This window comes from Tribolium madens, unplaced genomic scaffold, assembly GCF_015345945.1.
Source record: "Tribolium madens isolate multiple individuals breed KSU strain unplaced genomic scaffold, Tmad_KSU_1.1 Scaffold_91;HRSCAF=231;Tcas5.2_LG7, whole genome shotgun sequence".
Taxonomy (NCBI): Eukaryota; Metazoa; Arthropoda; class Insecta; order Coleoptera; family Tenebrionidae; genus Tribolium; species Tribolium madens.
In genome coordinates, this window is record NW_025401063.1 from 596,456 (window position 1) to 624,454 (window position 27,999).

Sequence of the window (27,999 nt, forward strand, 5' to 3'; positions counted from 1 at the left end):
GGGAAATGTCATTCGAGTTGTTGGCAACAGTGGTTCAAAAGTGTGAAATTGAACGCTGTCTAAGATCAACTTGTTCGAAATTAAATCACATTTCTTTTCAAAATTAWTTAATTAATCTAGGAATTTAATTTTTAAGTGGTTGGCATTTAATTTTATAACAATAAATTCTAGACGGTTTCCATGGTTTTCACAGACGACCACCCCTTAGAATTACAATGAACTGGTCCATTTATTNTTGGCATTTAATTTTATAACAATAAATTCTAGACGGTTTCCATGGTTTTCACAGACGACCACCCCTTAGAATTACAATGAACTGGTCCATTTATTGTTACAATTTGAGTAAATTTGTGACATTCCTACAACAATTTGAAACGCGTTTTAGCCAATTTCACCCATTTTGGGGATTTTTTTTTTAATGATTTAATGATTTTTCCATGTTTTTTTCGTGATCCATTAATTTATGTTACAAAAGAAAAAAAATTAAATTTAAATTTGAAATCTTAATTTGGCAACACTGACCATCAAATTCAAATGTCATAAATTTATAGTCAATTGTCATTCGTTTTTGAGGGGCGGCCGCTGGAATCACAAAGTAGAAGGATTACCAATAATTCAGTGTTGCCAACAGATTTTTTGACACAATTTTTATCTTTCTGTAACATTATTTCACTCAAAATGAATAAAACGAAAACTTGTCAAAGTTTCCGCTGACATTTGATGTCAAAAATCAGGATTACCATCTGAAGAACTTTAATCACAGCCTACTCTAATTTATTTTTTTTTTTGATCGCACGGTATTTATTTTAAACATTTTTATTAATGTTTGGGGAAATGTTATTCGAGATGTTGGCAACACTGGTTCAAAAGTGAGAAATTGAACGCTGTCTAAGATCAATTAAATCACATAACTTTTCAAAATTAATTAATTACTCTAGGAATTTAATTTTTGAGTGGTTGGCATTCAATTTTATAACAATAAATCTAGACGGTTTCCATGGTTTTCACACCGACCACCCCTTTGAATTACAATGAACTGGTCCATTTATTGTTACAATTTGAGTAAATTTATTGAAAATAAACACAATTCTTACCTTTATTACAATCTGAAGTGGTTTTATTTTAACTTTGAATACATTTCACTTCACTAACCACAATMCCGGCGTTTTTTATTGTTTTGGGTCCGGTTTTCGAACATTTTCCATAAATAACYTTTCTGGCACAAAAAACGWGTCAAATAACCAAAAYATGAGCACAAATAATAAACTTTGATTAATTTGAATTCGCCACAAACAGTGGTAAAAAACGCCATTTTGTGACTTTGCGACACCAGCGCCACGTGGCGCGAAATTTGAWAAAACTTCACAATTCCGRGAATTTTAATTATTATTTCCGTTGTTTATSCAKAAGTCTGGTATGTGTAATCATCCACAAACCCGTCATTTTTATAAACATTGACTAATCACTTAAACAAATAACAATTTCCTGTGATTCACCGATTTTTCCAGGCGATGAAAGCGTGACCCCTCCTTGCGAAAATGTCTTCCTTTGTGGTGGCTGCCCTGCTGGCGGTGGCAATCGCGACTCAAGCCTTAGAAGAGGACTTCGCCTTCGACGTCTCCGACGACTTCGAGGTGGAAATCAACACCGGAAACAAAGAAATAGATGCTGGAGTCGGCAAAGTGTTCCACTACGTCGTCTCCAAGGGGGCTGGAGGGGCCTTCGAAGCGCGGTGTTCCAACGGCGCCCCTCTCCCCGCATGGCTACTCTTTGACAAAATCGGGGGCGTCTTCTGGGGGGTTCCCCTCGGGGACGACATCGGTACCATTCATCTAGTCATCAGGAATCGAAACATATCTGAAGATGTCACGATTAACGTGCACGAAACGTCGGATCTCAAATGTACTGAAGATAACACTGTACTTAGTCTTGTTATTGATAAGGGCGTCAGGGCAATCAAACCGAAACAAAGAGTGATAGCTGTCAACAACATCGCAAAGTTTTTTGGCTTGCCTTATGTAATTTCTCATTTTTTTTGTAATTTTTTTTGTAATTTTGTAATTCTAGAGTGCCTTCACTTTAAAACCTCAATTAGAAAAAGATGATATTACAACAGATAGTTCGGTAGTACTCGCAGGACCAGGAAATTACAACCCAAAATCGGTGAAATTAACATCGGTGACGGTTCCAGTAGGCTGTGATGGGCGTTTATGGTTACAAACAGCACCATTGGTGCACCAATTGAAGCACCAAGCACGTGATGGTACCATTAGTGAGGTACTTGGACTTCCATTGATTGGTTGGAGGGTCAAAATTGAACCAAAAACAAGAACCAAYCGACAAACTGAAGATTATGGAAGTGGTGACTACGATGATGATTATTACGACAACTACGACGATGAGTACGAATATGAGGAAGAAAAGGGTACCACTACGACAACAACGCACCCACATCGACACCACCACGGCGAGGTACCACAATCTAGCACCAAACCGACAACGGAACTGGTACCTGAAACGACAACAACAACAACAACAACACAAAAATCAACAACCGAAGAAATGGTACCACAAACAACAAATTCCACGAAAATTGACTACGAGTATGAAGACTACGACTATGATTTGGAAGATAATGACGAAGACCCGACTGTGGTACCTGAATTAGTTGAAACAACAACAACAACGACAACAACGCGTGATGTTGTTGTTGTTTCGGAAACGACAGTACCCACAACAACGGAACGGGAAACAACAATGATGATTATTGAAGATACAGAACCGGCGACTGTGTTGTATGAAATGACAACAGTACCAGAAACAACAACTACAACTAGTACTGAAGTGTCAACAACAACAACAGAAGAAGAAACAACACCAACTGTCAAATTAACAACAACGCGTCATGTTGTTTCCACCACTGAAACGGTGGAAATCGAGGAGAAGAATTTCCCCCCGTATATTGAAAATCGCCTCAATCAAATGTCGGTCATTGCGGGGAAAATCTTCCGTTTTGTGGTCCCCAAAAACACGTTTAATGACTTCGAAGACGGCCATAACCTCACTTTGGAGTTTTTGAATGCGCACGGGGAGGCCCTTTCGCGCGATTCTTGGTGTCATTTCAACCCCCATCGACGTGAAATCTACGGGTTACCCCTCGAGGAGGATGTCTCCAAATGGGAGTACGTTTTAAAGGCCACAGATCGTGAAGGTGCCTACATTACCGACACTTTCACCATTCAGGTGCAACAACACAAATTACAACGTGTTGTTAATCATGAAATGTCGTTGTTTATGCGAATTGAGAAACAACAAGAGTTTCCACATTTCGTCGATTGGTGTTTGAGGACTTTGAGGGCTTTGGGGAAGATTTACAACACGAATATGACGGAGATTACCGTCAGAAATGTGAATTACACGAGTGAACCGGTGGTTTTCACGTGGACTAATGACTCAATTCCGACGAATTATTGCCCAGTTGAGGAAATCGACAAGCTTTATAAGGTGACAAAAAAATTTTCAGGATTTTTTAGTGTGTTGTTTTTTTTTTTTCAGATGTTGACTGCTAATGACCGCGGTGACCCCAAACAAGAGCTCAGCTTGTTGCTAACCCCCGATTTGCGGGTGAAAAAGGTCACCAAACACGGTTTGGGGGTGTGCGAGACGCCCCAAGTCCCGGTGACTCCCCCGACGAACTTTTCGCCGTTTTTGCGCAACCCCGTCGATCATATCAATGCCACAGTCGGGGAACTACTCATCTTCAAAGTCCCTGATGTGAGTTTAGTTTAGTTTTTGGTGTAGTTTTTTTTTATTAATTTTTTTTTATTTAGGATACTTTCTACGACCCCGAGGATACGGATTCACGAACTCTTAACATTTCGCTCCTCACGGCTGATCGGCAAGCAATCAAGTCGACTAATTGGCTGCAGTTTGATGGCAAGAATCGTGAGTTTTATGGGATTCCCCGAAAGCCAGGCCGGAGTGAATACCATCTAGTTTGTGTGGATAGTGGAGGGGCCACGGCGACCGATAGTCTCGAAATTGTTGTCTATCCGGCCCCCAAAATGCACTACAATGTTGAGTTTAGTATGACGGTGGAGACGCCCTACGAGACGTTCGTGAATAGTGCCTCCATGCAGAGGAAATTCGTCGAGAAATTGCAAGTATGTATGGTTGCATAACTAMGTMAGAAAAACTGGCATGGCTGTCATTGGMAGTYTTGTTGGTTGTATAACTCGAACCAATTTTCGGAAAATTTAAGTCAAAAAATAATTTATTGAGGGTTTTAGCGCATTTTTTTAAGCTAGAAACGTAGTTAATTCGTTAAAAACAAGCTGAAAAATCACAGGAAAGTAAATCTGGCAATTTTTTCAACTTGGATCTAGTGAATTTATTTTTTTGTGTTGGCGACATTCTCGTCAAAAATTGTCAAAATCGGGGACAATGTTTGAGAAAATCATACAAAAACGAGTCCCAGTGTGTTATTTAGCTTTCTTTTTTTATAATTTAGGTAATTTGAAAAAAAATTATTGAAACTGGGGCCAAAAATGTCATGATCTGGCATCCTGTCATCGAAGCTGTATTATTAGTTGCATAACTTTGGGTCGATTTTGCCATAACTGCCTTGTTAGTTGCATAACTTTTGTTCAATTATTTCGAAATTTGATAAAACAAACGATAAAATCTACGAATTTAGTCGTCGAAAGTTGCATTTCTCGAGCCTTTTAGCACGTTTTTTTTACCTAGAAACGCAATTATTTCGCAAAATTGTGGTAAAAACAAGCCGAGAAATTACGAAATTTACCTAAAATAATGTAAACTGCAAAAAAGCAAACTGATAACTTCGGTTTTTAGTAAGATTTATCCATAGTGAATCAAAAATTACAAAATTGTTATAAAACAAGTAAATTTGGCAACTTTTTTGACTTGGTTTTAGTGAATTTTATTTTTTGCATTGGCGTCCCTGAACTTATTTGAAAATCGGAGACATTATTTGAGAAAAATAACACACTTAAATTAAAATTGCAATCATTATCAATGCAATTTTAAGCTGAAAACTTTGATTTTTAGCGAAACTGCCATATTGAATAAAAAATTACTACAAAATTGTTATAAAAAAAAGTAAATTTGGAAATTTTTTCAACTTGGATCTGGTGAATTTATTTTTTTGTGGTGGCAACTTTTACGTCAAAGAAAAAAACAACAAAATTTTATTAAAATCGTACAAAACAGGTCCTAGTGTGTTATTTGGCTTTTTTTTATAGTTTAGGTAATTTGAAAAAAATTCATTGAAATTGGGGCCAAAAATGTCATAACCTGGCATCCTGTCGTCGAAACTGCATTGTTAGTTGCATAACCTTTGTTCAATTATTTCAAAATTTGATCAAACAAACGATAAAATCTACAAATTTACTCGACGAAAGTTGCATTTCTCGAGCCTTTTAACACGTTTTTTACCTAGAAACGCAATTATTTCGCAAAATTGTGGTAAAAACAATCCGAAAAATTACGGAATTTACCTAAAATTATGTTATTTTGCGTGTTTCGAATATTTAAGCGAAATTTTAAACTGGTAACTTAGACTTTTAGTGAGATTTTGCCATATTGAGGCAAAAATTACAAAATTGTTATAAAAAAAGTAAATTTGGCAATTTTTTCAACTTGCTCAAAATCAAATTTAAGCACGTTTTTATACTAAAATGTTAGTTTTTTTGCGAGTTTTGGCCAAAACAAATTAAAAAATTAACAAATTAAGTTACAAATTGCATTTCTCGAGCGTTTTAGCATTTTTTTTTTTTAGCTAAAAACGCAATTGTTTTGGAAAATTTTGTTAAAAACAAGCTGAGAAATTACAGAATTATATCTAAAATGATGTAATTTGATAACTTCGATTTTTAGTGAGATTTTGTCATACTGAATCAAAAATTACAAAATTCTTATTAAAAAAAGTAAATTTAGCCACTTTTTTGACTTGGATTTGGTGAATTTATTATTTTTGCGTTGGCGACGTTGAGCCTATAAAATTGTCAAAATCAAAATAAGAAAAACAAAATTTTATTAAAATTATACAAAAACAGCTTCTAGTGTGTTATTTTGATTTCTTTCTTTTATAATTTCGGTGATTTCAAAAAACTTCATTCAAATAGGTACCAAAAATGTCATAATTTGGCATCCTGTCATAGGGCGATTTTATCGGAGCTGTATTATTAGTTGCATAATTTTTGTTCGGTTTTTTAGAAATTTCAACAAATTATTCATTTAGCGTTTTAACACGTTTTTCAGCTAGATACGCAATTTTTTCGTAAAAACAAGCCAAAAATAGCGTTGTTTTTGCCTTGTTTCGAGTGTTTAAGCCCGTTTTTGAGATAAAAAGAAGACAATTTTGAAAAAAATACAAACTGAGATTGAATTGAATTTGTTTTGTTCGACGAATTTTTTACAAATTTTCGCCCAAACACGCCTAAAATTTACTAAAACAATTGGTATCGATGTTATTTTGTTTGTTTTATCGATTTAATTTTGAAGAAAAATCAAGACAAGAAAAAGCCAAAAAACTACAAAATTTGGTTGAAAATACTTTTGAACACGCTTTTGTAGTACTAAAATCTTCAATTTTTCGCGAACAAATTATTTCATTTTTCAGTTGGAAACGCAAAATTTTGTTAAAAGCACAGAATTAGGCTGAAAATTATATAATTTTGCGCCTCTTTTGAGGTTTTAAGTAGATTTGTAAGCTGAAAACTTGAGATTTTACCGTAGAGTCAAAAATTACAAAATTGGTTAAAAAAAATAAATTTGTGGGGTTTTTTAACTTGGTTCTAGTGAATTTAATTTTTTGTTAGTGTCCCTGAACCTCTTCCAAGGACGTCAAAATTTGTCAAATCGGGTACAATATTTGAGAAAAACAACAAGATTTTATTAAAATTGTACAAAAACAGGTTCTAGTGTGTTATTTTGATTTCTTTCTTTCATAAGTTCTGTGATTTCAAAAAACTTCATTCAAATAGGTACCAAAAATGTCATAATTTGGCATCCTGTCATCGAAACTGTATTGTTGGTTGCATAACTTGTGTCGATTTTGTCGAAGCTGTATTGTTAGTTGCGTAACTTTTATTCGTTGTTTTTTTAGAAATTTCAACAAATTATCTTGAAAATTATATTATTTCTGCATTTATTTAGCGTTTTAGCACGTTTTTCAGCTGGATACGTAATTGTTTCGTAAAAACAAGCCAAAAATAGTGTTATTTTTGTCTTTTTGACAATTTTGAAAAAAATACAAACTTGAATTTGTTTTGTTCGACTTACTTTGTTTTTGAACGAAATTTTTTTCAAATTTTTGTCCAAACACGCCTAAAATTTACTTAAAAAAATTGGTATTGATGTGATTTTGTTTGTTTTATTCGATTTAACTATTTTTTGAAGAAAAATCAAGACAAGAAAAAGGCAAAAAACTATAAAATTTGGTTGAAAATACTTTTGAACACGCTAATTTTGTTAAAAACATAGAATTAGGCTGAAAATGATGAATTTATTCGCCTCTTTTGAGGGTTTAAACAGAAATTACAAAATTGGCTAAAAAAATATAACCATAACTTGGTTCTAGTGAATTTTATTTTTTGTGTTGGTGTCCCTGAACCTCTTCCAAGGACGTCAAAATTTGTGAAATTGGGGATAATATTTGAGAAAAACAACAAAATTTTATTAAAATAACACAAAAATAAGTTGCAGTGTTTTATTTTGATTTATTTCTTGTATAATTGGGACCAAAAATCTCATAATTTGGCAATCCTGTCATTACGCATGTATTGTTGGTTGCATAACTAAATCAAAATTTTCAGGAAATCTTCGGTGATCGCAACTCCAGCTCGATCCACATGAACCCCTTTAAGCAAAAAGACCGTTCAACTYTCATAACATGGTTCAACCGCACTTTAAGCACCACCAAGTGCCCCCATGAGGAGATAAACCACTTGGAGTCGGTGCTCAAAAACCACCAAGACCGCGGTATCTCCCACCAGGTGTCCCGTATCATGGAACCCGAATTTCTCATATCAAAAATAAGCGTTTTCACGATGGGCAATTGCCGTACGAAGGCCCTCCCGCCCCCCATCCACGAGGACATCATCCCCGTGGACGAGAAGTCCCCCGAGGGGGCTGCCGCCCACTACCAATACCTCATGACATTCATCATCCCCGCGGTCATCATCTCGGTGATGCTGTTTTTCGCCGCGTTGTGCGCCTGTGTGCTCTACCGGAGACGCCGCACCGGGAAAATGAACGTGGAGGAGGAGGAGGGGCGCCCCCATTATGGCAATAAGGGCATCCCCGTGATCTTCCAGGAGGAGTTGGAGGAGAAGCCCGAGTCGGGGACGAAGACTCCGGTGATTCTCAAGGACGAGAAACCGCCCCTAGCGCCCCCAGAGTACAGCAAAAGCGGCTCGTTGAAACTGAACGACGATTCGGAGCCCTACCAGCCGCCGCCCCCTTTCACGCGCACCGATGGGAGACAGCCGCGACCCAAGCCGACGCCCACGTACAGGAAACCGCCCCCGTATGTGCCCCCCTAACAACTACATTTCACGTTTTTTCAGCAATAAGTACTGCCAAACTGCTTCACCAAAATTACCAACTTTTAGGGGAATTTTGTTTTGTAACTAGAATCTTCTTATAGATTATTAGGTTTTAGGCTGTTTTAGGTTCGCACAATCTTTTTTATCTCTCTGTACAAATCGGTTTTTGATCGTTTTTTATTGCTGACGCGTTTTTTATATTTAATTTAGTTACCAACCAATAACTTTGTACTGTAAAAATTTATAATGTTTTATACTAGTTGTAAGAGTTTTTGTAAGGATGTACTCGAATCATATCAATAAGGCTAGAATTTATTTGTAATCTATACGTAACTGACTTACTTTTAAATGGTTTGAATGTAGCATATCAATAAATCCCTATATTTGTCCCCGATGATGTCATACTTTTGTATTATTAACGAGTCATTATAATAATACATAATTGTTCAATAAATACTAAAAACAACACTAAGTTTTTAAATAAATAAACAACACAAATCAGACAATTCACAGGTTATGAAAAAACTGGTGCCAACATGACGGCAACAATACCAAATAAATGTCTACAAGCTGAGATAATAAAAATTGAGTGTTAGTTAAGGCAACTTGGGGTTTAATTAAACACAATCTCAAGTCTAGATTTTTATATCGTTTTTTGTTTTGTCGAAAATGACGAAACTGTAAAGTCGGTAAATACTTTATGTTGGTACCTGTAATACAAATTATTTATTATTTATTTGTAAAAATATAAATTATTTTTGATAATAATGACAACGGTTGACGTGGTAATGGCATATAATTGTAATTGACCAAAATGGGTTTAAAAGTAAAGAAATTTACTTTTAAAGTAGGGAATTGTAGTAATGTTGGTATTGATTAAATGTCAAAACGTCTCAAAATGGCGCTAAATACAAATTAAAGCTTAATTAAAAGGTTTAAGTTTGCTTCCGCCGCTTCCTCTTCCTGATTAAAATTCACTAAAACAATTGGTATTGATGTAATTTTGTTTGTTTTAATCGATTTAACTATTTTTTTGAGAAAAAGTCAAGAAACTACAAAATTTGGTCGAAAATACTTTTGAATACGCTTTTGTACTAAAATCCTTAATTTTTCACGACTTTTTGCCAAAACAAATTTAAAAAATCAACTAATTAAGTCAAAAATTATCTTACTTTTGCATTTCTCAGGCGTTTTTTCAAAAGTCGTTCTCAAAATTTTGTTAAAAACACAGAATCAGGCTGAAAATGATGTAATTTTGCGCTTGTTTTGACGGTTTAAGCAGATTTGTAATCTGAAAACTTGAGATTTTGCCGTACCAAGTCAAAAATTACAAAATTGGTTTAAAAAAAATGCGAATTTAGTACAAAAACGTGCTTAAAAGCATTGTCGACATAATTTTGTGGTTTCTCTGCTTGTTTTTGTCTTAATTTTGCTCAAAAACCAGTTAAATTAAGTGAAACAAAGAAAATAACATAACCAATTTTTTGTGATTTTTGGGCGTGTTTAGGCAAGAATTTTGCAAAATAAATAAGTCTCTGGTTCAAAGACAAAGTAAATCGAACGAAACAAGCTAAAAATAATATCAATTACGATTTAATTTTGTAATTTTTTAGTCAAAGTTTTTGGAAATTTTTTGTTTTTATCTCTAAAACGTACTTAAAAGATCCAAAAAAGGCAAAAATAACACTTTCTATAGAATTTTTGGCTTGTTTTTAACGAAATTTCTAGCTGAAAAATGTATCAAGTAAAACATTCGAAAAAGCCAAAAGTAAATTGATATTTTCGACTTTGTTTAAGAATTTTTTAAAGAAAAAAATTAAATTTCTGGTTGAAAAACGAAGATAATGCTCCAAAAAGATACAAAAATGATATTATTTTACTTTGACCTAATTTATTATATCAATAATTGAAAAATAAGTGTCTAGTTTTTTTAATTTTTAATAAAATCTCCGATGTAAGAATTTTTACAAAAGTCATTACTAAACCAGTTAAATCGGGTGAAACAAAAAAATAACATCAAAGTCAATTCTTTTTGCAAAATAAATGAGTCAAAAACGAAAAAATGCGATGGAAAAAGCTAAAAAAGCATCAATTTCGTTTTAATTTTACAATTTTTTAGTCAAAATTTTTGGAAAATTTTTTGTTTTTATCTCAAAAACGTGCTTAAAATACTCGAAAAATCAAAAATAATATTTTGTTTAATATTTTGTAGAATTTTTTAGCTTGTTTTTAACGAAATTTCTAGCTGAAAAATGTATGAACTAATACATTCGAAAAAGCCAAAAGTAATTTTTTCGACTTTGTTTAATAATTTTTTTAAGAAAAAAATAATTAAATTTCTGGTTGAAAAACGAGGATGTTCCAAAAAGATACAAAAATGGTATTATTTTATTTTGATGGTATAATTTTATTATATCAATAATTGAAAAATAAGTGTCTAGTTTTTTTAATTCCCAAAAAATCACTGATATTATTTTTTACAAAAGTTATTACTAAACCACCAGTTTTTGACTAAACAGTTAAATCGGGTGAAACAAAAAAATATTCTTTTTGTGATTTTTAGGCGTGTTTGGATAAGATTTTGCAAAATAAATGAGTCAAAAACGAAAAAATTCGATGGAAAAAGCTAAAAAAGCATCAACATATTTTGTGGTTTCTCAGCTTAGGTTTTGTCATAATTTTGCTCAAAAATCAGTATTTAACACCAATTTCAATTTATTTTGTGATTTTTATGCGTTTTTGGGCAAACTTTTGCAAAAACCAAACAAGTCGAGTGAAACAAAGTAAAAAATAATACCATTTTGGCCTATTTTGTGGAGTTTTGACTTGTATTTAATAAAATTTTGCGAAATTACTGCATTCGAGTAAAATCTCGTAAAACAATTATTTTTGAGAGTTACAAAAGTAGTTTTTTATTTCCAAAAAAATCACTAGATATTTATTAAAATTTTTACAAAAGTTGTCACCAAACTAGCATGAAAATCACCAGATATTTCTAGTGAAATTTCACTATAACTGCTGGTTGTATTTTTGTCAAGTTTAATATTTGAAAAAAAAGTTTATTGACAATTTTTTTTTTCTCATTTCTACCAACTTCTCATTAGTTTATTTCGAAAAATCACCATCATCGCCATATTAATAACTTAAAATTCCCCAAATTTTCAAACTTAACGCATAAATAAATATTTATATAGAGACTAATCACTCCTATATTTAGCCTTTTATCGCAATTATGAGAAATCGTCTCGTTTTCTTGTGGTAATGAGTCACAATGAGTCATGATTGTCATTATATAAGAAAACAATTTATTTTTACCTGTAAGATACAATATTATGGAAAAGTTAAAGCTATTACAAAATTTTTTCTATTTTGCGTCTGAAAGATATTTCGATACCAAAACCGATGCTTTAATTAGCCATTTCAACACCGATTTGGGTGTTGAAAGAAACTAGTAAAATTTAGTTTCTAAATGTTGGCAATGGTGATTTTCAGCGGAGTTTTGAGCGATTTCTCTTTTTTCAGATGGTGTGCATGAAATGTTTGCTGTATTCATTGTTAATCCAACAAAATTTTGATTTGACACTTCGAAAATCAAACTCTCAAACTATGTTACATTCTATTACCAACCACAATCTTATTAGAGCAAAAGTTTCCAAATTTTGAAAAATTGACTTTTATGTTCAAAAAGTACTTACGTAAAACGCACAAAATAGAAAAATAGCATAAAAAACTCATTTGTGGGAACTTGTTCCACAAAACTTGCCTTTTTTAATACACTATTATTTATTTATTATTTATAAAATTACGAAACTGTAAAGTCGGTAAATACAGGGTGTCAGAACTCGCGCCCCAGAAAAAAAATTCAGTAAGGTACCAGGAATATGAAAAAAAAATTTGACATTTATTTTTGACATTTTATGTTCTTTATGTCTGTATTTTTTTAATTATTTAGTAAAGGAACAAAAATTTTGCCAATAAAAGCAAATTTTTTAAACATTTTTCCCATTTTACCAAGTAAGGCATTTTTCTCTGGGGCTTAAACAGGTTTCTGATCAAAAAAACGTTCAAAAGGCTCCAAAAAATCACCAGATACTTAGAATTTTTACAAAAGTGTTACCAAACTAGCATGAAAATCACCAGTTATATGTCACAGCGTTGTATTTTTCTTAACAAATATTRTTCTCATTTGTACRAACCTCTAATTAGTCTAATTTCAAAAATCACCATCATCGCCATATTAAAAACTTAAATTCRCCAAATTTTCAAACTTAACGCATAAATATTTAATTAGAGAGTAATCACTCCTATATTTAGCCTTTTATCGCAATTATGAGAAATCGTCTCGTTTTCTTGTGGTAATGAGTCATGAAATGATTGTCATTATATAAGAAAACAATTTATTTTTACTTGTAAGATACAATATTATGGAAAAGTTAAAGCTATTACAAAGATAGGCAACTCGCACACACCTCCTGGAGAGTTGTCTATAAAAATTAGTCGAATTTTGTTTGGGAAAGAGGAAACTAATTACAGCCATCAACTTTACACTTGAATAAAGTTAACGTTATATGTACTTATGCACCACAATTGATACAAATTCAAAAAAAAAAAAAATAAAATAACATTACAATATAATAATATAGAATATTTGTGCCTGGACAGCCCCCTCAGAGCAGAGCACAGCGATGCTTCTTCTTCTTCTTGACTTGTAAGGCTGCACGTGTGGCATTCTCGAACACCTCCCTCACGCCCTCCTTGCTCTTCGCCGAGCACTCCAAATAGGCGAAAGCGTTGATCTTCTCGGCCATGGCGCGCCCATCCTGGGGCTTCACCGGCTCCTGCTTCATCTTCTTCAGCTCGTTGATGGTGTTCGGGTCATTCCGCAGGTCCTTCTTGTTCCCCACGAGGATGATCGGGACGTTGGGACAGAAGTGCTTCACCTCGGGGGTCCACTTCTCGGGGATGTTCTCCAGCGAGTCGGGCGAGTCCACCGAGAAGCACATGAGGATGACGTCGGTGTCGGGGTAGGACAGCGGCCGCAGACGGTCGTAGTCCTCCTGGCCGGCGGTGTCCCACAGCGCCAACTCCACCTGCTTGCCGTCCACCTCGATGTCGGCCACGTAGTTCTCGAAGACGGTGGGGACGTACACCTCGGGGAACTGGTCCTTGCTGAAGACGATGAGGAGGCAGGTCTTGCCGCAGGCGCCGTCGCCCACGATCACCAGCTTCTTCCTGATGGCTGCCATCGGACCTAACAAAACACCGTCAACGCCTAGTCAAGATGGCGGACATCCACCGGGTGGTAGGGCGAGTTTAGAGATAGATTAGGCACCTTTTCCGGAGTCCTCCGCGTCGGACCAGCAACAAAACATCCAGGAAGGGGGAACCACCGGAGCCCGAGCTACTATTGCAAGGGATTCATCGAGTTTTGCACGAGAGAAACACTAAGCACGTAAACAAGCGACGAGAATGGCCGAGTAGAGGGCGCTGGGGCGGTTTGACATGTGCGCATGCGTGGTAACGCGCTAAGGGTGTCTCGCTCGCACTTGGACACGTTGTATAGCTCCGTCGTGTTTGTATGATTGGTTGCATAACATTTGATTGGACACTTTTTCTTATCAAAAGTCGGGTTTTAGGTGATAAAAATTGAAAATTGAAGCATCAATAATTATCACAAATATTCGTGAAACTACAAACACAACTGTGTGTCTGTTATGCCGACTATTGCCAACCTTAACAAAATGCAATGAAGCGCGTAATTCAAATTTAGAAATGTCAAACGTGAATTTCTCGAAAAGTATAAAAATTAACTAGGTATGTCGAAAAAAATTGATTCTAGTAGTTTGTTCTAAGTCTAATAGTTTAGCCGTTATCGTCGTTCAAAAAATAAAAATTGTCAAAATTCATATCTCAAAAAACTATAAGTTTTAGTTTTACATCAAAACAGTTTGTATAGGTGTGTTCTCCGGTTAATTTCACAAACAGTACTAGTTTTTTAAAAGAATCAAAAATTTTTGGTTAACTGACTATTTTTATGGTATTACTACCGCTCACCTTCAAAAACTCAAAAAATTCTTAATTTTTAAACTTTACCAAATAACGTTTTATGCACTTTTTTGAGTCTTTAGGACCTCTAGACATGTAAAAAACGTAAAATAGATCAATTTTAAAGTTAAATTTTTTTTTGATTTTTGTCGAGATTTTTGTCGATTTTTGGCACCCGGAGCGGTCTAATGGCAATATCTCCGGACTTATTAGAGATAACCTCTTATATTTAGTACCTTTGGATAGAAAATTGAATTTTCTATCATATATTAAAAAGATCAGTGCTGTACGATGAATAGTTATCGAGAAAATTTCTGATAAAGTCAAAAATTTCGAGAATTTAAATCCGACTATAACCTCAAAACTACTACGAATTTTGCAGTTTAATTGACGCCAATCGATTCCCCGGAACATTTTACATAGGTHTAGGTCAAAATATTATGTCATTGAGACACAGTTTTGCCGCAATTTACAAAATAAAAAAAAGTAAAAATTTGTTAACACCCCCCCCTTAAAATCTAGTGTTTTTAAACATGTCTCAGATTCAATTTAAACCTATCTTATCCGATAGATTTTGACGCGCTAATTACGAATTTCCCAATTATTTTGCGCTATCTCCTTTAGTTTCGCCGTAATCGGCGTTTAAAAATTCAAATTTTTTTTGCGAGATATCGACTTGGCTTTGGCCTCAATCGATAGATTTTCTTACGCTGATTACGATGGAATTAAATTCTTTGCTCTAAGTCTAATAGTTTGGCCGTAATCGCCGTTAAAAAGTGAAAATTGTCAAAATTGTGAAACTTTAAACGCGTTTTTCTACGAAACTATAGAACCTAGAGCAAAGAGGTAAAAACCATTCAAATTAGCTTAAAATTATCTATTTACTGGCGCAAACCGGAAGTCGCTCCGGGTTATGGTTCCGGGTACAGAGACATTTTTAGTTTTATTAAAAAAAAATTAATATCTCAAAAACTATGAGTCCTAGGTCAAAACGGTTTATTCAGGCGTATTCTCCGGTTAATTTTACATATAGTGCTAGTTTTTTATAAGAATAAAAAATTTTTGATTTTTTGTTCAAAATCGGATTTTTCTAGACTTATTCTTAACTTTATTAGTCAATATCTCAAAAACTATGCATCGTAGAGTATTTTAACTTGTTGTATCGTGTTCAGCGCGAAATTTTACGTCTAGAAAACCATATTTCAAGCATTTTTACGAATTTTATTAAATTGACTATTTTTACGATTTTACTACTGCTCATCTTCAGAAATTCAAAAAAWTTTTTAAACTTGATCCAATGGCGTTTTATGCACTTATTTGCGTCTTTAAGACCTCTAGAAATGTAAAAAATGTTAAATGGATCTATTTTAAAGATATTTTTTTTTTATTTTTGTCGAAATTTTGGTCGATTTTTGGTACCCGGAGCGGTCTAATGCCAATAACTCCGGACTTCTTGGAGATAATTTCTTATATTTGGTACCGTTGGAAAGAAAATTTAATTTTCTATCATACACAAAAAAACTAGTACTCGACGATTAATAGTTATCGAGAAAATTTCTAATAAASTCAAAAATATCGAAAATATAAATTCGATTATAACTTCTAAACTATTACGAGTTTTCCGGTTTTCTCGAKGACAATCGATTCCCCGGAACATTTTYCATAMGTRRARGTCAAAATYTTATYTCWTTYAGYRACKMTTTTGRCGCAATTTACAATACAAAAAAAGTAGAAAAAATCTAGATTTTTTTTTCGATTCTTGACTTTATTACTCAATATCTCAGAAACTACTCATCGTAGAGCATTTTAACCTATTGCATTTTGTTCAGCACGTAATTTTACGTCTAGAAAACCGTATTTTAAACGTTTTCGTACCACTCAATCAATTTTTACGATTTTTCAGGAATTTACTAAAAAAATCAAGATATTTTTCTACAACTCTAAAACTATTGATCGTAGGCACTTATGTTTGGTACCGTTAAAAAGAACTTTTATCTTTCTATCCTATAGAAAAAATCATTATTTTGAGACTAATACTTATCGAGAAAATCCTTGATATGTATGCAAAAAAAACACTAATTAAAGTACGTCACTGGTAACTTCTAAACTATTCGAAATTTTCCGATTTTTTCAACACCAAATAATACGTGAAATATTTGACATACTTATAGGCCAAAAACTTTGTTTATTTATTAGTCAAAAATTTTCAAAATTCAATTTTGAGTATACTCAAATTTTACATCTAAATCTTAGGTAATTCCCCTAAAATAACCAAATTTGTGTTTTTCCCTAATTTAATTATTTCCTCATCTCTATAACAAACGTTGACTTTATCTAATTTACTACCTAATGGAACCCAGATAACGTTATCTCCTGATTGTGAAACTCGTCACTTCCCTCACAATGTCCTCGGTCCAAAAGAAGCTCATCATCGTGGGCGACGGCGCCTGCGGCAAGACCTGCCTCCTCATCGCCTTCGCCAAAGACATCTTCAACGCCGAATACCGCCCCACAGTGTTCGAGAACTACGTCGCTGATGTGGAGCTGGACACCATCACCGTGGAGCTCTCCCTCTGGGACACCTCGGGCCAGGAGGACTACGACCGTCTCCGCCCCATCCAATACCCCGAGACCGACGTGGTGCTGATCTGCTTCTCGGTGATGTGGAGGGACTCCCTCTTGAATGTCTCAGCGAAGTGGTGTCCAGAAGTGAGACACTTTTGTCCCAACGTTCCTGTGTTGCTCATAGGGACGAAGAGTGACCTCAGAGAGGACAAGGAAGAGTTGGAGAAGTTGAAAATGATGAAAAAGTCCCCGGTGACGAGGGAGGAGGCCGAGGCCATGGCGGGGACAATTGGGGCTATTTGCTACATCGAATGTTCGGCCAAGACGAAATATAACGTCCAGGAGGTGTTCAAGGGGGCGGCGAGGGCCACCATTAGGAAGAGGAAGCGCCGGAAGCAACACTGTGTTCTAATTTAAACCGTTTAATTTGTATTTAGCGCCATTTTGATGTTTTGACATTTAGCCAATACCAACATTACTACAATTCCCTACTTTAAAAGTAAATTTCTTTACTTTTAAACCCATTTAGGTGATTTTTATAATTTCATGCCATTACTACGTTAAACGTTGTCATTATTATCAAAAATAATTTATATTTTTACGAATAAATTATAAATAATCTGTATTAGGCGACACTAAAGGTACCAACATAAAGTATTTATGTAATAATAATATAGTATTATTTTTCTCAAATATTATCCCCGATTTGACAAATTTTAACGTCGTAGACAGGTTCAGGAACACCAACACAAAAAATAAAATTCACTAGAACCAAGTTAAAAAACGTAATTTTTGACTCTGGACGGCAAAATCTCAACTTTTCAGCTTACAAATCTGCTTAAACTGTCAAAAGATGCGCAAAATTACATAATTTTCGGCCTAATTCTGTGTTTGTAACAAAATTTTGAGAACTACTTGCGTTTCTAGCTGAAAAAACGTACTAAAACGCTTGAGCAATGCAGAAGTAATATAATTTTCGACTTAATTTGTTGTTTTTTAAATTTGCTTACATATTTTTATAATAAAATTTAATGCAAAACGATACTATGGATGGCGCCATCTAGTCCAGGATCGCGCGCGGCGCTGTTTCGGTCGATAATTCAGTTTCCCTTTTTACTTGTCGGTGGCGTTTGCATAGAAGGCGTTTGTGATTTATTAGCTGTCCAATCGTTTTTAACAGGTAAGTCAATGTCTTGATATTTATTAAATGTTATAAGTAAAATATAATTCGTCTGCTTTTCATTCATTTTCAACGGTTGTGTCTAAAATTAAAGTAAATCAAATAACTGAATCCTGACTGACCCACGAACGTGGTTTTTAAGTATATTGTTGTAATCNGAACTAATATCAACTTATCTAAAATGATAAAACTGGTGAGAATGGTGTTATGATATTGAGACTTATTTACTGATAAGATTTTGCTTTCTCTTCATTTAATAAATTTATTTTGTGGAAAAAGCGCATTTTTTTTTGTTTATACCTTTGCTTGTTGCACTGTTATTGATGTAGCAATGCTGATTTGCTGATGTTGAATATAATTGTGAAAATTAACCAGAGTATTGAACAAAACTGTTGATTCGTCAAGGGCTCATGAGTTAAAGAAGAATTCAGGATTGATGTAAGTCAATGTCTTGATATTTATTAAATGTTATAAGTAAAATATAATTCGTCTGCTTTTCATTCATTTTCAACGGTTGTGTCTAAAATTAAAGTAAATCAAACAACTGAATCCTGACTGACCCACGAACGTGGTTTTTAAGTCTATTGTTGTAATCGTTTTTCAATGTCATAAAAGAAAAACATTGTTTTCGCAATGTCCAAAACATGGTAGTAATTAATAACTAGAATAATTATATTTATTATACTGTTATCACTGGAAGTTGTAACACGTGTTGTACTTAACCTAAAATTAGGTACAGGTAGGCAATTGCTTATCTGAATTTGTGTTTTTGTAAAGGTTTTTAAATATCGCAGAGAAAATATCTGCTTAAAGCTGCTGACTATTCTTAGTTTGCTAGTATCATAATCCAGAAAGGTTGTCCAAATCACAATAGGTATTTGACTGCAGCTATTTTTTATACTTGGAAGTAAGTGAATAATCTCATTTATCGGAAGAAAGGCATACCTACGATATATTCAATTTTTTTAAGGACAATTTGTTGTGCTTAGGTTATCAAAGATGAGTTATCTGTTTACATTGTCATCATCGATTAAATTATAATGGAAACATGTCTTTACCACAATTGTTGTTATATTGTTTATTACCGAATCTTTGCTATAAAACTATTATACTATTAAATGGTCTTTGGTTAACTTGATAATATTTTTAACCATCTTTCTTAATTTCAATTATCGTTTCAATTTGRTTTATCTGASTATCTTTTCAAGTGATTCTCCTATATTCAAATAAAACTTTTTAGTGTATTCCAAATATGAATAAAATATTTCTTCCAAAGTAATATAATATTCTTTAATTTCTTGATCCATTTTTGTATTTAATGTTATTATTAGGGATTTAAAATTACAAACACCACTCAATAAAATCCATATTGTTTTATTTAAATTATCTGGCGAAACATTTATAATATCTTTTGTTATCAATTTTTTATCATATGATAATTCATTTTTAATCTTATCATAATTTATTATTTGGTATTCTGTTTTATAGTTTTTTTTAAATTTTCTTTAAGTCTTTCTTAATATCGCGTAAATTCAGTGGGGGATAGCCACCCCCCACAGAAATTCCATATTGTATAAAGCATAAAAYATCATTTGTTATTATGTATTATATTTTTCTTTTAAATAACGTAAACCATAGATCGGTCAACCACGTACTCAAATTAATTTTATAGGAGTAGTTATTTTTATTTATAAAGTCAAACAGGTTTAATGGATCAGCATTAATTTTATAATTATGTTTTGCTTTAAAAGGTTATATTCGTTAATGTAATTTTCCTATTTATCTAGCAATTCTTCTAATTTAATATAATATTTTCTAACTTTTTTTGCCTTATTGTTATTCAACATCATTATTAGATATTAGAATGCATAGGTTTAAGGTCAAAAATGTACAGTTACAGAACCGAAAATTCTGTTTCGAAAAAATTAAAAGGTATTAAGAAAGCAGTATTGAAAAAAGAAATAAGTTTTGAAGATTAAAAAAATTGCTTATTTAATCAAAAAGAATACTTCCATAGACAGAAAGTGATCAGGAGTCATGAACATGATATATTTACTGAAGAAGTAAAGAAAAAGTCTCTAAGTTGGAAAGATGATAAAAGATACCTTTTACCTAATTCTACAGATACATTAGCTTATGGAAATTGTTGAATAAATCGCTATTTTTTATTAGTGTGGAAGTAATAAATTGAGAAAACAATAATAACAATTACGATAATAAACATAAGAACAAAAATAAGAATTTTTAATTTATTAACTTGTTGAATGAGACTTGAAAACTTTTTTCGGAATTTTGGATATTCTTCATTGAATATATTTAAATACAGTACTTTCCATTTAATTTACAATTTTTGAATCTCTTCATTTATTGCTCTCATATTTTTAGTATGTCTTTCAAATATTTTCAAAGTTCTTAGTACTGTTTTGTTTCTTAATTCTGCTAGTTTCTTAGGATCATAATTATTGTAGTTATCTAATTTATATTCCAATTCATCTATTTTATTATTAGCGGACTCTAGCTCACAGTCAGTCATAATTAATTGTTCAAGGAATAAATTAGCTGCTTTTCTTGCAATATATTTATCTACAACTTCTTGTTTGAAACCAACTATTTTTGCTCCATCTTCTAATCTGTCTATTCCAGTAATAATAGGTTTCAAATCTTTTTTCAATTTTTCTTTCTCGTCATTAGGAATGTATGAAACTAGTTTATCCATTTATGACTGAAAAGTTTCTAAATATTTACTAATTAATTCATCTGCTTCTTCATCTAAACCTATATTTTTACGACTACCTGCTACATTATCGAATATTTTTTTTTATTTGTTATTTTATTTTTTTTTCTCTTTTGTTCCCAATTGTTCCGATTTGTTCTCTTTTGTTCCGGATTGCTCTGGTTTGTTCCCGTTTGTTCTCGTTTTACATGCAATCTTAATTCCAACTGAATTTATTAAGAATAAAAATTCGAAATTTCATGTTTCTAATTTTGTTTTTCAGCGTTTAAACTCTATTTAATTTCATTAGAATTTGAAAAGTGCACTTGTACACTCTCTAAGGATCATATTTTCCAAATTTTATGTTTCAATATTCCTTTAAATGTGTACACCGTTTCATATCCTTAAAAACTATTTTCGAAAAATCTGATTTTAGTGCCCCTTTACACCTCTAAAGAATTTTATGTTTATATCTTTYTTTAAACATTTACACCCSATTTAACCCTCTTACAGATTGATTCTCTCTATTATCCAAAATTTTTATTTATATCTCCGTTTAAATGTTTACACCCGAGTCACCTTTCAGGCAGGCCAGCTTAGTTGGGGAACGCTCTACACATATAAATACTTAAAAAATGTGTTTTCAGATTGTCAAAAATTTAAGGTTTTAGCATGTTTTTAGACTAAATTTCACAATAGAATTTATTTCAAAAATACACAAAATTCAAAATTAAAAATCGAGTTCTTAAAAACAGAAGTGATTTAGATATGACTTAACAATTTTTTCCGCTCATTTTTTAATTAAAATGCAGATAAATTATCATTTGTCTTTATCATTTTTACATTGTCAATTATCACAAATCAATTTTATTCGAATTAGGAATCGTTTCAATGCTGTAATTTTATAATAACAAGAAAATTCAAACATTATTTTAGCTTATTTTTAAATTATAATTTTAAATAGAAAAACAATTTTGAAAAATAATAGTTTAAATCCCAATTTTTTTACCAATTCAATTTTTTATGTATGTGGTGTGTTTTAAGGTTTTACAATAAATATTTTTATAAAAGCAAGTTTTTGTTTTTTATTTTTATTATTATTTCCATGGGGGTGATTGGCAGCGATTTACTATAGAACATGTAGATTATTGAGAAAATTTTTAATTAATTTTTTTTTGTCAAACGCTTTTTCTTTTTTTCCAAAATTTTCATTTTAGCATATTTTAATTATATTTTTTTTTCAAAAACACACACTTTTTTTTAATAGTAACAATAATCAATTACTATTTAAAAATAAAATTTAAAATCATAGTTCTTAAAATCAAAAGTAATTTGGATTTTTTTCAAAAATTAAATTAAATCATTTTAATATTTAAAAACAAAAAAATCATCAACATAATCCAAACTTTAAATTTTTGTCAAAATAATCTCACAACAGGGTCAAAAACAAAACAAATTGTCACACCATCTTGACGACATTTTTTAATTAAACATTTAATAGTGACATAAAAGTTTTCATTTTTAGTTTTAACACCCAATTTTATTAAAAATCTCGCTATTTAACGGTAATGTTCAATCTACGTGATAAAAAACCGTATAAAAGAGGCAAATTACCCAACAGAACAGTCCTGAAAAAAAATGAAGAACACGAGTCTAAATTTTGCAATCACACTGTATTTTTTTCTTACTTTGGCCAGTGGTGAACAATTGGTAAGAAAAAACAACAATTTAAACATTTTTTAATTTTTTTATGTTTAGGAGCACAAAAATGAAACCAAAAAAGTGAGTAAAACCGAAAAACGCCATTTTGAGCTAAGCCATTTTTACACAGGAACAAACACCCTCAACTTGCAAAGAAAACGTCGCACCTAGGGTAAGAAATTTAATCCACTCAAGTGTTAAAATTAAAAAAAATAATAATTTATTATCATTATTCATATACAGGGTGTTCAAAAAGTGGCAACACTGTGCACTCATTTTAGSTATCGTCATGGTAACAAAGTTATTTCCTAGGAAACTGTTACTAAGGTTTCAAGAATAATTAATTTTTATCTTGTTCAATCAATGCCATTAGGCCACGTTGCCACATCGCTTTTTTGGAAACTTTGAATTGATATAAATTGTTCTTTTCTTTGATTTTTTAATTTTTGTTGAAGGGATTTTGAGAAAATTTGGGCGAGTTTTTGAACTTTTTTTGAAATTTTAATTGCAATTTTCTCAAAATCGCCCCAAAAAGGCTGATTTTGGTCTTGGACAGTGTTACCACCACTTTTTCGTTTATATAGAGTCTCGATAGCTACGCATTTATAAGGAACCCAAGATCTGGTTTAGTCTTACAAGCAAACGAAGTCAACGTCATTGTTGTGTATGCTACCGGAACCCCGAACCAAATGTGGGTTCCGGAATACGTGGGTAGTGGAAAATTCAATATTATTAACCAAGGCAATGGGTAAAAATTTAATTTTTTTAAGCGTTTCTTTGTCATTTTTTTTAATACAGCCGAGTTTTGGATATTGGAGGGAACTGTTCTGCTGGTTCTAACGTAATAACAGAACCAAAAGAAGAAGGTGATCCTTTTCAGGAGTGGCATTTGCACTATGGCGAAGGTATCATCAACGCAAAACTGGGATTTTCACTAAATATTCCCGTGAAAAGTCCAGATTTAACATCTTATAAACACGGAATGGAGGTTAAAGCGCATCCCTGGCATGGAGGTGATTGGCAGCATTTTATTTTGCAAAGAGTGTGAATTTCTTCCAAATGGCAAATAAATTTCTAAAAATTCCTTTTCACATCTTTAATTTCCTTTATTTTACCCAAATTAGAATCTTACATAAATCACATTTTGTTTTTGAGTCAAGTCAYAAACAGTATTTAGAAGCAAAGTGGGACAAACAAGTGCGATATTTGTTAGCGGATATCTCGAAAACTATTTTAGTTAGAGAAAAACCGAAAAATGCGTCTTGTAGGTAATTTCATAGGCTTTAATTTCGTACCTAATCATTTTTTTCGTAACATGAACCGTTTTCGAYATATAAGTAAAAAAGTCTGAAACGGCACCTTCTTTCTGAGTTTTGGGAAGTCTTTGCAAAAGTGTTTTCTTGGGCTAAATTTATTGAGTCAGAGGGACAAGATATTAAAAAATAACGACGTTTTAAATCATAGAAGTCAAAATTAACAAAAACCACTATTTTTTAAGAAACAATTCAAATCTACAATAAAAAACAAAGCATTTTTTTATTGAACACTTGACGGTAACATTTTTTGCATTGTTATTTTTAAGTGTTCCAAAATATGACTATTAATCTRGCAATTTATGTGCAAAATCAGTGATTAAAAAACTTATAAAGAGGGAAATCACCAAACAAGACAAATTGGAAGAAAAAATGAAGAACACACGTGTGAATTTTGCAATCGCACTGTATTTTCTTGTTGCTTGGGCCACTATTGCAAAAATGGTAAGAAAAACTAAACAATTTTTTTAATTTTGTTTTTTTTTCAAAAAGGCAAAAATGTGAGTAATTATAAAATTGCAATTATTTTTCTACAGGACAAAGAAACACTTTCAAGTCCCATAAAGGTCCAACCCAGGCAAAGCGGGGTAAGAACTTTTTTCCATATCACTAAATTTGATTTTGAATTTTTGTTTGATTTTGTTTCAAGTTTATATATAATACAGGGTGTCCCAGCGAGTTGAAAAAGTCCATTAGTGACCTTAAAATGGTAAAATTAAAAAAAAATATAGGACATTGGTAGATACTAATCTAGTGCATCACCTAAAATTATTTTCAACCATACAGAGTGTCCCAAAAATAAGTTACGATACAAAGTTGTGTTTTTTTAAATGAAACACATTTTTGGATGTAGCCTTTTAAAACAATGTTTTTACGCTAAACTTTTATTAGTCGATTTTGCTTAGTTTTAGAAATGAGACGTTTTTTTGACGAAAACTTGCACTTTTTAAAAATTTATTACACAAAAACTAAGAACTAGAACAATTTTTTTCTTACTTCTGCAAAGAAGAAAGTAACGAATTTAAAACTGAAGCAATTTTTTAGTGTTTTGCATTAGTAAAGATTAATAAATTAAGAAGTTTGTCAAAAGTTAAATAACTTAAAAAATTTAAATGGAACACCCTATTTTTTATTTTTGCATCTAATAGATTGATAAATTGTCTATCTAGAAAAATAAACTTTTAATGTCTAGAATTGATAAATGAAAAGATATTTAACATTCAATATTAATTGGAGCAACAATGATTATCAATATCTGAGCATTGATGATACTATGGTAATCATAGTAATTCCACCACGGATCACTTATCAGTTGATTTATCCAAAGATTGTAAAAGTCGTTATGAAAACTGAAATTCGAATTATTTTATTGTAAAAAGAAAGAATAATGGATTCAGTTTAACACAAATGTGATTATTAAGTGATATTTCTTCCATCTCTTGTGCAACTGTGCACTTTTTGGCTACTGAAATAATAGTAATTATTTTTTTTTAATGTTTAACATTAAATATCTTTTTAGTTATCGATTATAAACATCTAAAAGTAAATAATTTTAGAAAGACAATTTAATAACCTTTCAAATGCAAAAACAATAAATAGAGTGTTCCATTAAAATTTTTTAAGTTATTGAACTTTAACAAACGCCTTCATTTTTTTATCTTTGCAAATGCAACACACTAAAAAAATGTTACAACCTTATAGCTTGTACCTTCTTCTTTGCGGTAGTAAAAAAAAATATTTCTAGATGTCTTAGTTTTTGTGTAATAAATTTTTAAAAAGTGCATGTTTTTGTCAAAAAAACCGTCTTATTTTTAAAACTAAGCAAAATCCACCAATAAAAATGTAAAAACATTGTCATAAAAATTTAGATTCGAAAACGCTAAGAAACATACGGTGTTTCATTTAAAAAAACACAAGTTTGTATTATAACTTATTTTTGAGACATTCTGTATTGTTGAAAATAATTTTAGGCGATGGACTAGATTAGTATCTAACAATGTCCTATATAATTTTTTTTAAATACTACCATTTAAAGGTCATTAATGGACTTTTTCAATTCGGTGGAACACCCTGTATTTTCAATGGGTGCATAAACAAAAAATTTATGCTTCCGTATGTTTGCTGAATTTATTGTATTTAATATTTAGAAAATTGAAAAACAATATAATTTTTTGTGTACTTACTATAAAAGAAAAAAATTAATAAATAACATTTGCAATAAAAATAGTACATGTTCACAGTTTCAAAATGCTTCAAGTTGTTGAGTTTTGAAAAATAATACACTACTGTTAAATTTGAAAAAAAAATCGGAAACAATTAAAAAAAATACTTTTTTTGACAATCTGCATGAATGTTTGTAAATCTAGTGCTGAATACAGCTTGGGGGTATCAACTTTTCACTAATGCAATTAATTTGAAATGAGTAAAATTAGGGTATACAAAAGCTAAATAAATGGTCTCAAAAATTGGTTTTTGAATTTTCATTTTCACAAATATCAAAAAATGGTTTATAATTTTTTCGATTATTTTTTTTTCAAAATTAACATTCAAAATTGTAGAAAAATGTGAAAAAACTGCTTTTACATTTTGATAAAGATTACACAATGTTCAGAAACAATTAATTCTTTGGATTCTTTTGTAAAACTTTGATCAATCGGTTCGAGAAAACAGTTTAGCTCTAAATTTTTACAATTTTCCTTGTTTTTATCTCAAAGACGTGCTTAAACACTTGAAAAGAACAAAAATAACGCAGTTTTGGTCGAATTTGTTGAATTTTTGGATTGCTTTTAACGAAATTTTGCAAAATAATTGTATTTATAGCTGAAAAAGTATACGAAAAAGACAAAAATAAATTGTGATTTTTGATCCTATTTAGTAAAATCTTGTTTAAGCAAACAGAACTATTTTTAATCAATTTGGCACACTTTTTTGAAAAAATTTGACGAAATAATCAATTTTCTGGTTGAAAACGTGGAATTGCACGAAAAACAGTTTTTTTTCATTTCCAAAAAATCACCAGATATTAGAATTTTTATACAAAAGTTTTCACCAAATCACCAGACTAACACGAAAATCACCAGATTCTTTTTTGCGGGAGTAAAAAAAATATAATAATAAAAGATTGGATTAAAAACATTGTCATAAAAATCTACATCCAAAAACGCTACGAAACATATGGTGTTTCATTTAAAAAAACACAAGTTTATATTGTAACTCATTTTTGAGACACGCTGTATAGTTGAAAATAATTTTAGGCGATGGAATAGATTAGTATCTATCAATGTCCTATATATTTTTTTTAATTTTACCATTTAAAAATCACTATAAATTTTTTCAACGCTGGGACAGCCTGTATATTGTTTTATTTTCAGTAACAAATTTTTCGAAATCTCCCCAACAATTTTTTTTTACAGAAACTCGATGCTTTCTTGTTGTTAAGAAACACCCAATCTGGTTATGTTTTACAAGCTGACGATTATTATGTCGTACTTGGGGACAATGCCAAGATTCCAAAACAAAAATGGGCCCCGGAATACCTACATCATGGAAAATGCAAGATTGTCAATCAAGGCAACGGGTAAAAAAACCTTTTTTTTGTAATTACAATTTAATTTTTTTTTTAATACAGCAAATATTTGGATATAGAACAGAACGCCACAGTTGGATCACGACTAATTACATCAACACCATTTCGAGACGAGGATAATTTGCAGCTTTGGCACATTGGTTTTGAGGGTCAAATTGTTAACAGTCAAGTCGGACTTGCAGCAACTGTTGCCCTACCAAATAATTCCCGATTTGCTTACAAGACAGGACTACCAATAGTAGGCCAATATTATTATGGGGTTCGATGGCAGCAATGGGGAATAGAATTCGTAGATTATTATTAATTTGTTTTGAAAATTACAGTTT

At 31.9% G+C, this 27,999-nt stretch overlaps 5 protein-coding genes across 6 annotated transcripts in view; 4 read left to right on the plus strand and 1 right to left on the minus strand.

Annotated features, from left to right (window-relative positions):
* The window catches only part of LOC123012028 (dystroglycan), a 56,369-nt gene extending 47,333 nt beyond the window's left edge, over nt 1–9,036 (plus strand). Inside the window, exons 2-6 of the mRNA XM_044409787.1 lie at nt 1,509–2,018; nt 2,068–3,504; nt 3,556–3,774; nt 3,831–4,163; nt 7,839–9,036. Coding sequence (XP_044265722.1) covers nt 1,539–2,018; nt 2,068–3,504; nt 3,556–3,774; nt 3,831–4,163; nt 7,839–8,567 — 3,198 coding nt within the window. The 5' untranslated portion in view covers nt 1,509–1,538 and the 3' untranslated portion in view covers nt 8,568–9,036. The remainder of the gene's footprint in view (nt 1–1,508; nt 2,019–2,067; nt 3,505–3,555; nt 3,775–3,830; nt 4,164–7,838) is intronic.
* Nucleotides 9,037–12,953: 3,917 nt separating this feature from the next.
* Nucleotides 12,954–14,077, minus strand: LOC123012038 (ras-like GTP-binding protein Rho1). Of its 2 annotated transcripts, none has more exons than XM_044409797.1 (2): nt 13,903–14,077; nt 12,954–13,842 (listed from the first exon to the last, which is right to left on the minus strand). In XM_044409797.1, the coding sequence occupies exons 1-2, from the start codon at nt 13,940–13,942 to the stop codon at nt 13,238–13,240; spliced, it is 645 nt and encodes a 214-aa protein (XP_044265732.1). In that variant the 5' UTR covers nt 13,943–14,077; the 3' UTR covers nt 12,954–13,237. The 2 variants fall into 2 exon arrangements, with proteins under 2 accessions (XP_044265732.1, XP_044265733.1); XM_044409798.1 differs by having other exon boundaries at nt 12,954–13,821; nt 13,903–14,076.
* Nucleotides 14,078–16,994: 2,917 nt separating this feature from the next.
* LOC123012039 (ras-like GTP-binding protein rhoA) lies at nt 16,995–17,843 on the plus strand. The gene has a single exon (XM_044409799.1). It carries the CDS (start codon nt 17,019–17,021, stop codon nt 17,595–17,597), a length of 579 nt encoding a protein of 192 aa, XP_044265734.1. The 5' UTR covers nt 16,995–17,018; the 3' UTR covers nt 17,598–17,843.
* Nucleotides 17,844–18,540: 697 nt separating this feature from the next.
* LOC123012040 lies at nt 18,541–23,858 on the plus strand. Its single transcript, XM_044409800.1, has 6 exons — nt 18,541–18,798; nt 22,599–22,783; nt 22,832–22,855; nt 22,905–22,946; nt 23,359–23,522; nt 23,573–23,858. Exons 2-6 carry the CDS (start codon nt 22,712–22,714, stop codon nt 23,820–23,822), a joined length of 552 nt encoding a protein of 183 aa, XP_044265735.1. The 5' UTR covers nt 18,541–18,798; nt 22,599–22,711; the 3' UTR covers nt 23,823–23,858.
* A 587-nt stretch (nt 23,859–24,445) lies between these two features.
* LOC123012041 lies at nt 24,446–27,997 on the plus strand. The gene is made up of 4 exons (XM_044409801.1): nt 24,446–24,531; nt 24,624–24,674; nt 27,501–27,664; nt 27,716–27,997. Exons 1-4 carry the CDS (start codon nt 24,460–24,462, stop codon nt 27,975–27,977), a joined length of 549 nt encoding a protein of 182 aa, XP_044265736.1. The 5' UTR covers nt 24,446–24,459; the 3' UTR covers nt 27,978–27,997.
* The last annotated feature ends 2 nt before the right edge of the window (nt 27,998–27,999 follow it).

Bases quoted from the DNA above. Each gene is read 5' to 3' on its own strand.
- LOC123012038 (XM_044409797.1), bottom strand. From the start codon at position 13,942: ATGTTTTGTTGCTGGTCCGACGCGGAGGACTCCGGAAAAG. The intron at 13,843-13,902 runs GTGCCTAATCTA...CATCTTGACTAG, and splicing joins CGCGGAGGACTCCGGAAAAG to GCGTTGACGGTGTTTTGTTA.
- LOC123012039 (XM_044409799.1), top strand. From the start codon at position 17,019: ATGTCCTCGGTCCAAAAGAAGCTCATCATCGTGGGCGACGGCGCCTGC.
- LOC123012040 (XM_044409800.1), top strand. From the start codon at position 22,712: ATGAAGAACACGAGTCTAAATTTTGCAATCACACTGTATTTTTTTCTT. The intron at 22,784-22,831 runs GTAAGAAAAAAC...TTTTATGTTTAG, and splicing joins TGGCCAGTGGTGAACAATTG to GAGCACAAAAATGAAACCAA. The intron at 23,523-23,572 runs GTAAAAATTTAA...TTTTTAATACAG, and splicing joins ATTATTAACCAAGGCAATGG to CCGAGTTTTGGATATTGGAG.
- LOC123012041 (XM_044409801.1), top strand. From the start codon at position 24,460: ATGAAGAACACACGTGTGAATTTTGCAATCGCACTGTATTTTCTTGTT. The intron at 24,532-24,623 runs GTAAGAAAAACT...ATTTTTCTACAG, and splicing joins GGGCCACTATTGCAAAAATG to GACAAAGAAACACTTTCAAG. The intron at 24,675-27,500 runs GTAAGAACTTTT...TTTTTTTTACAG, and splicing joins TCCAACCCAGGCAAAGCGGG to AAACTCGATGCTTTCTTGTT.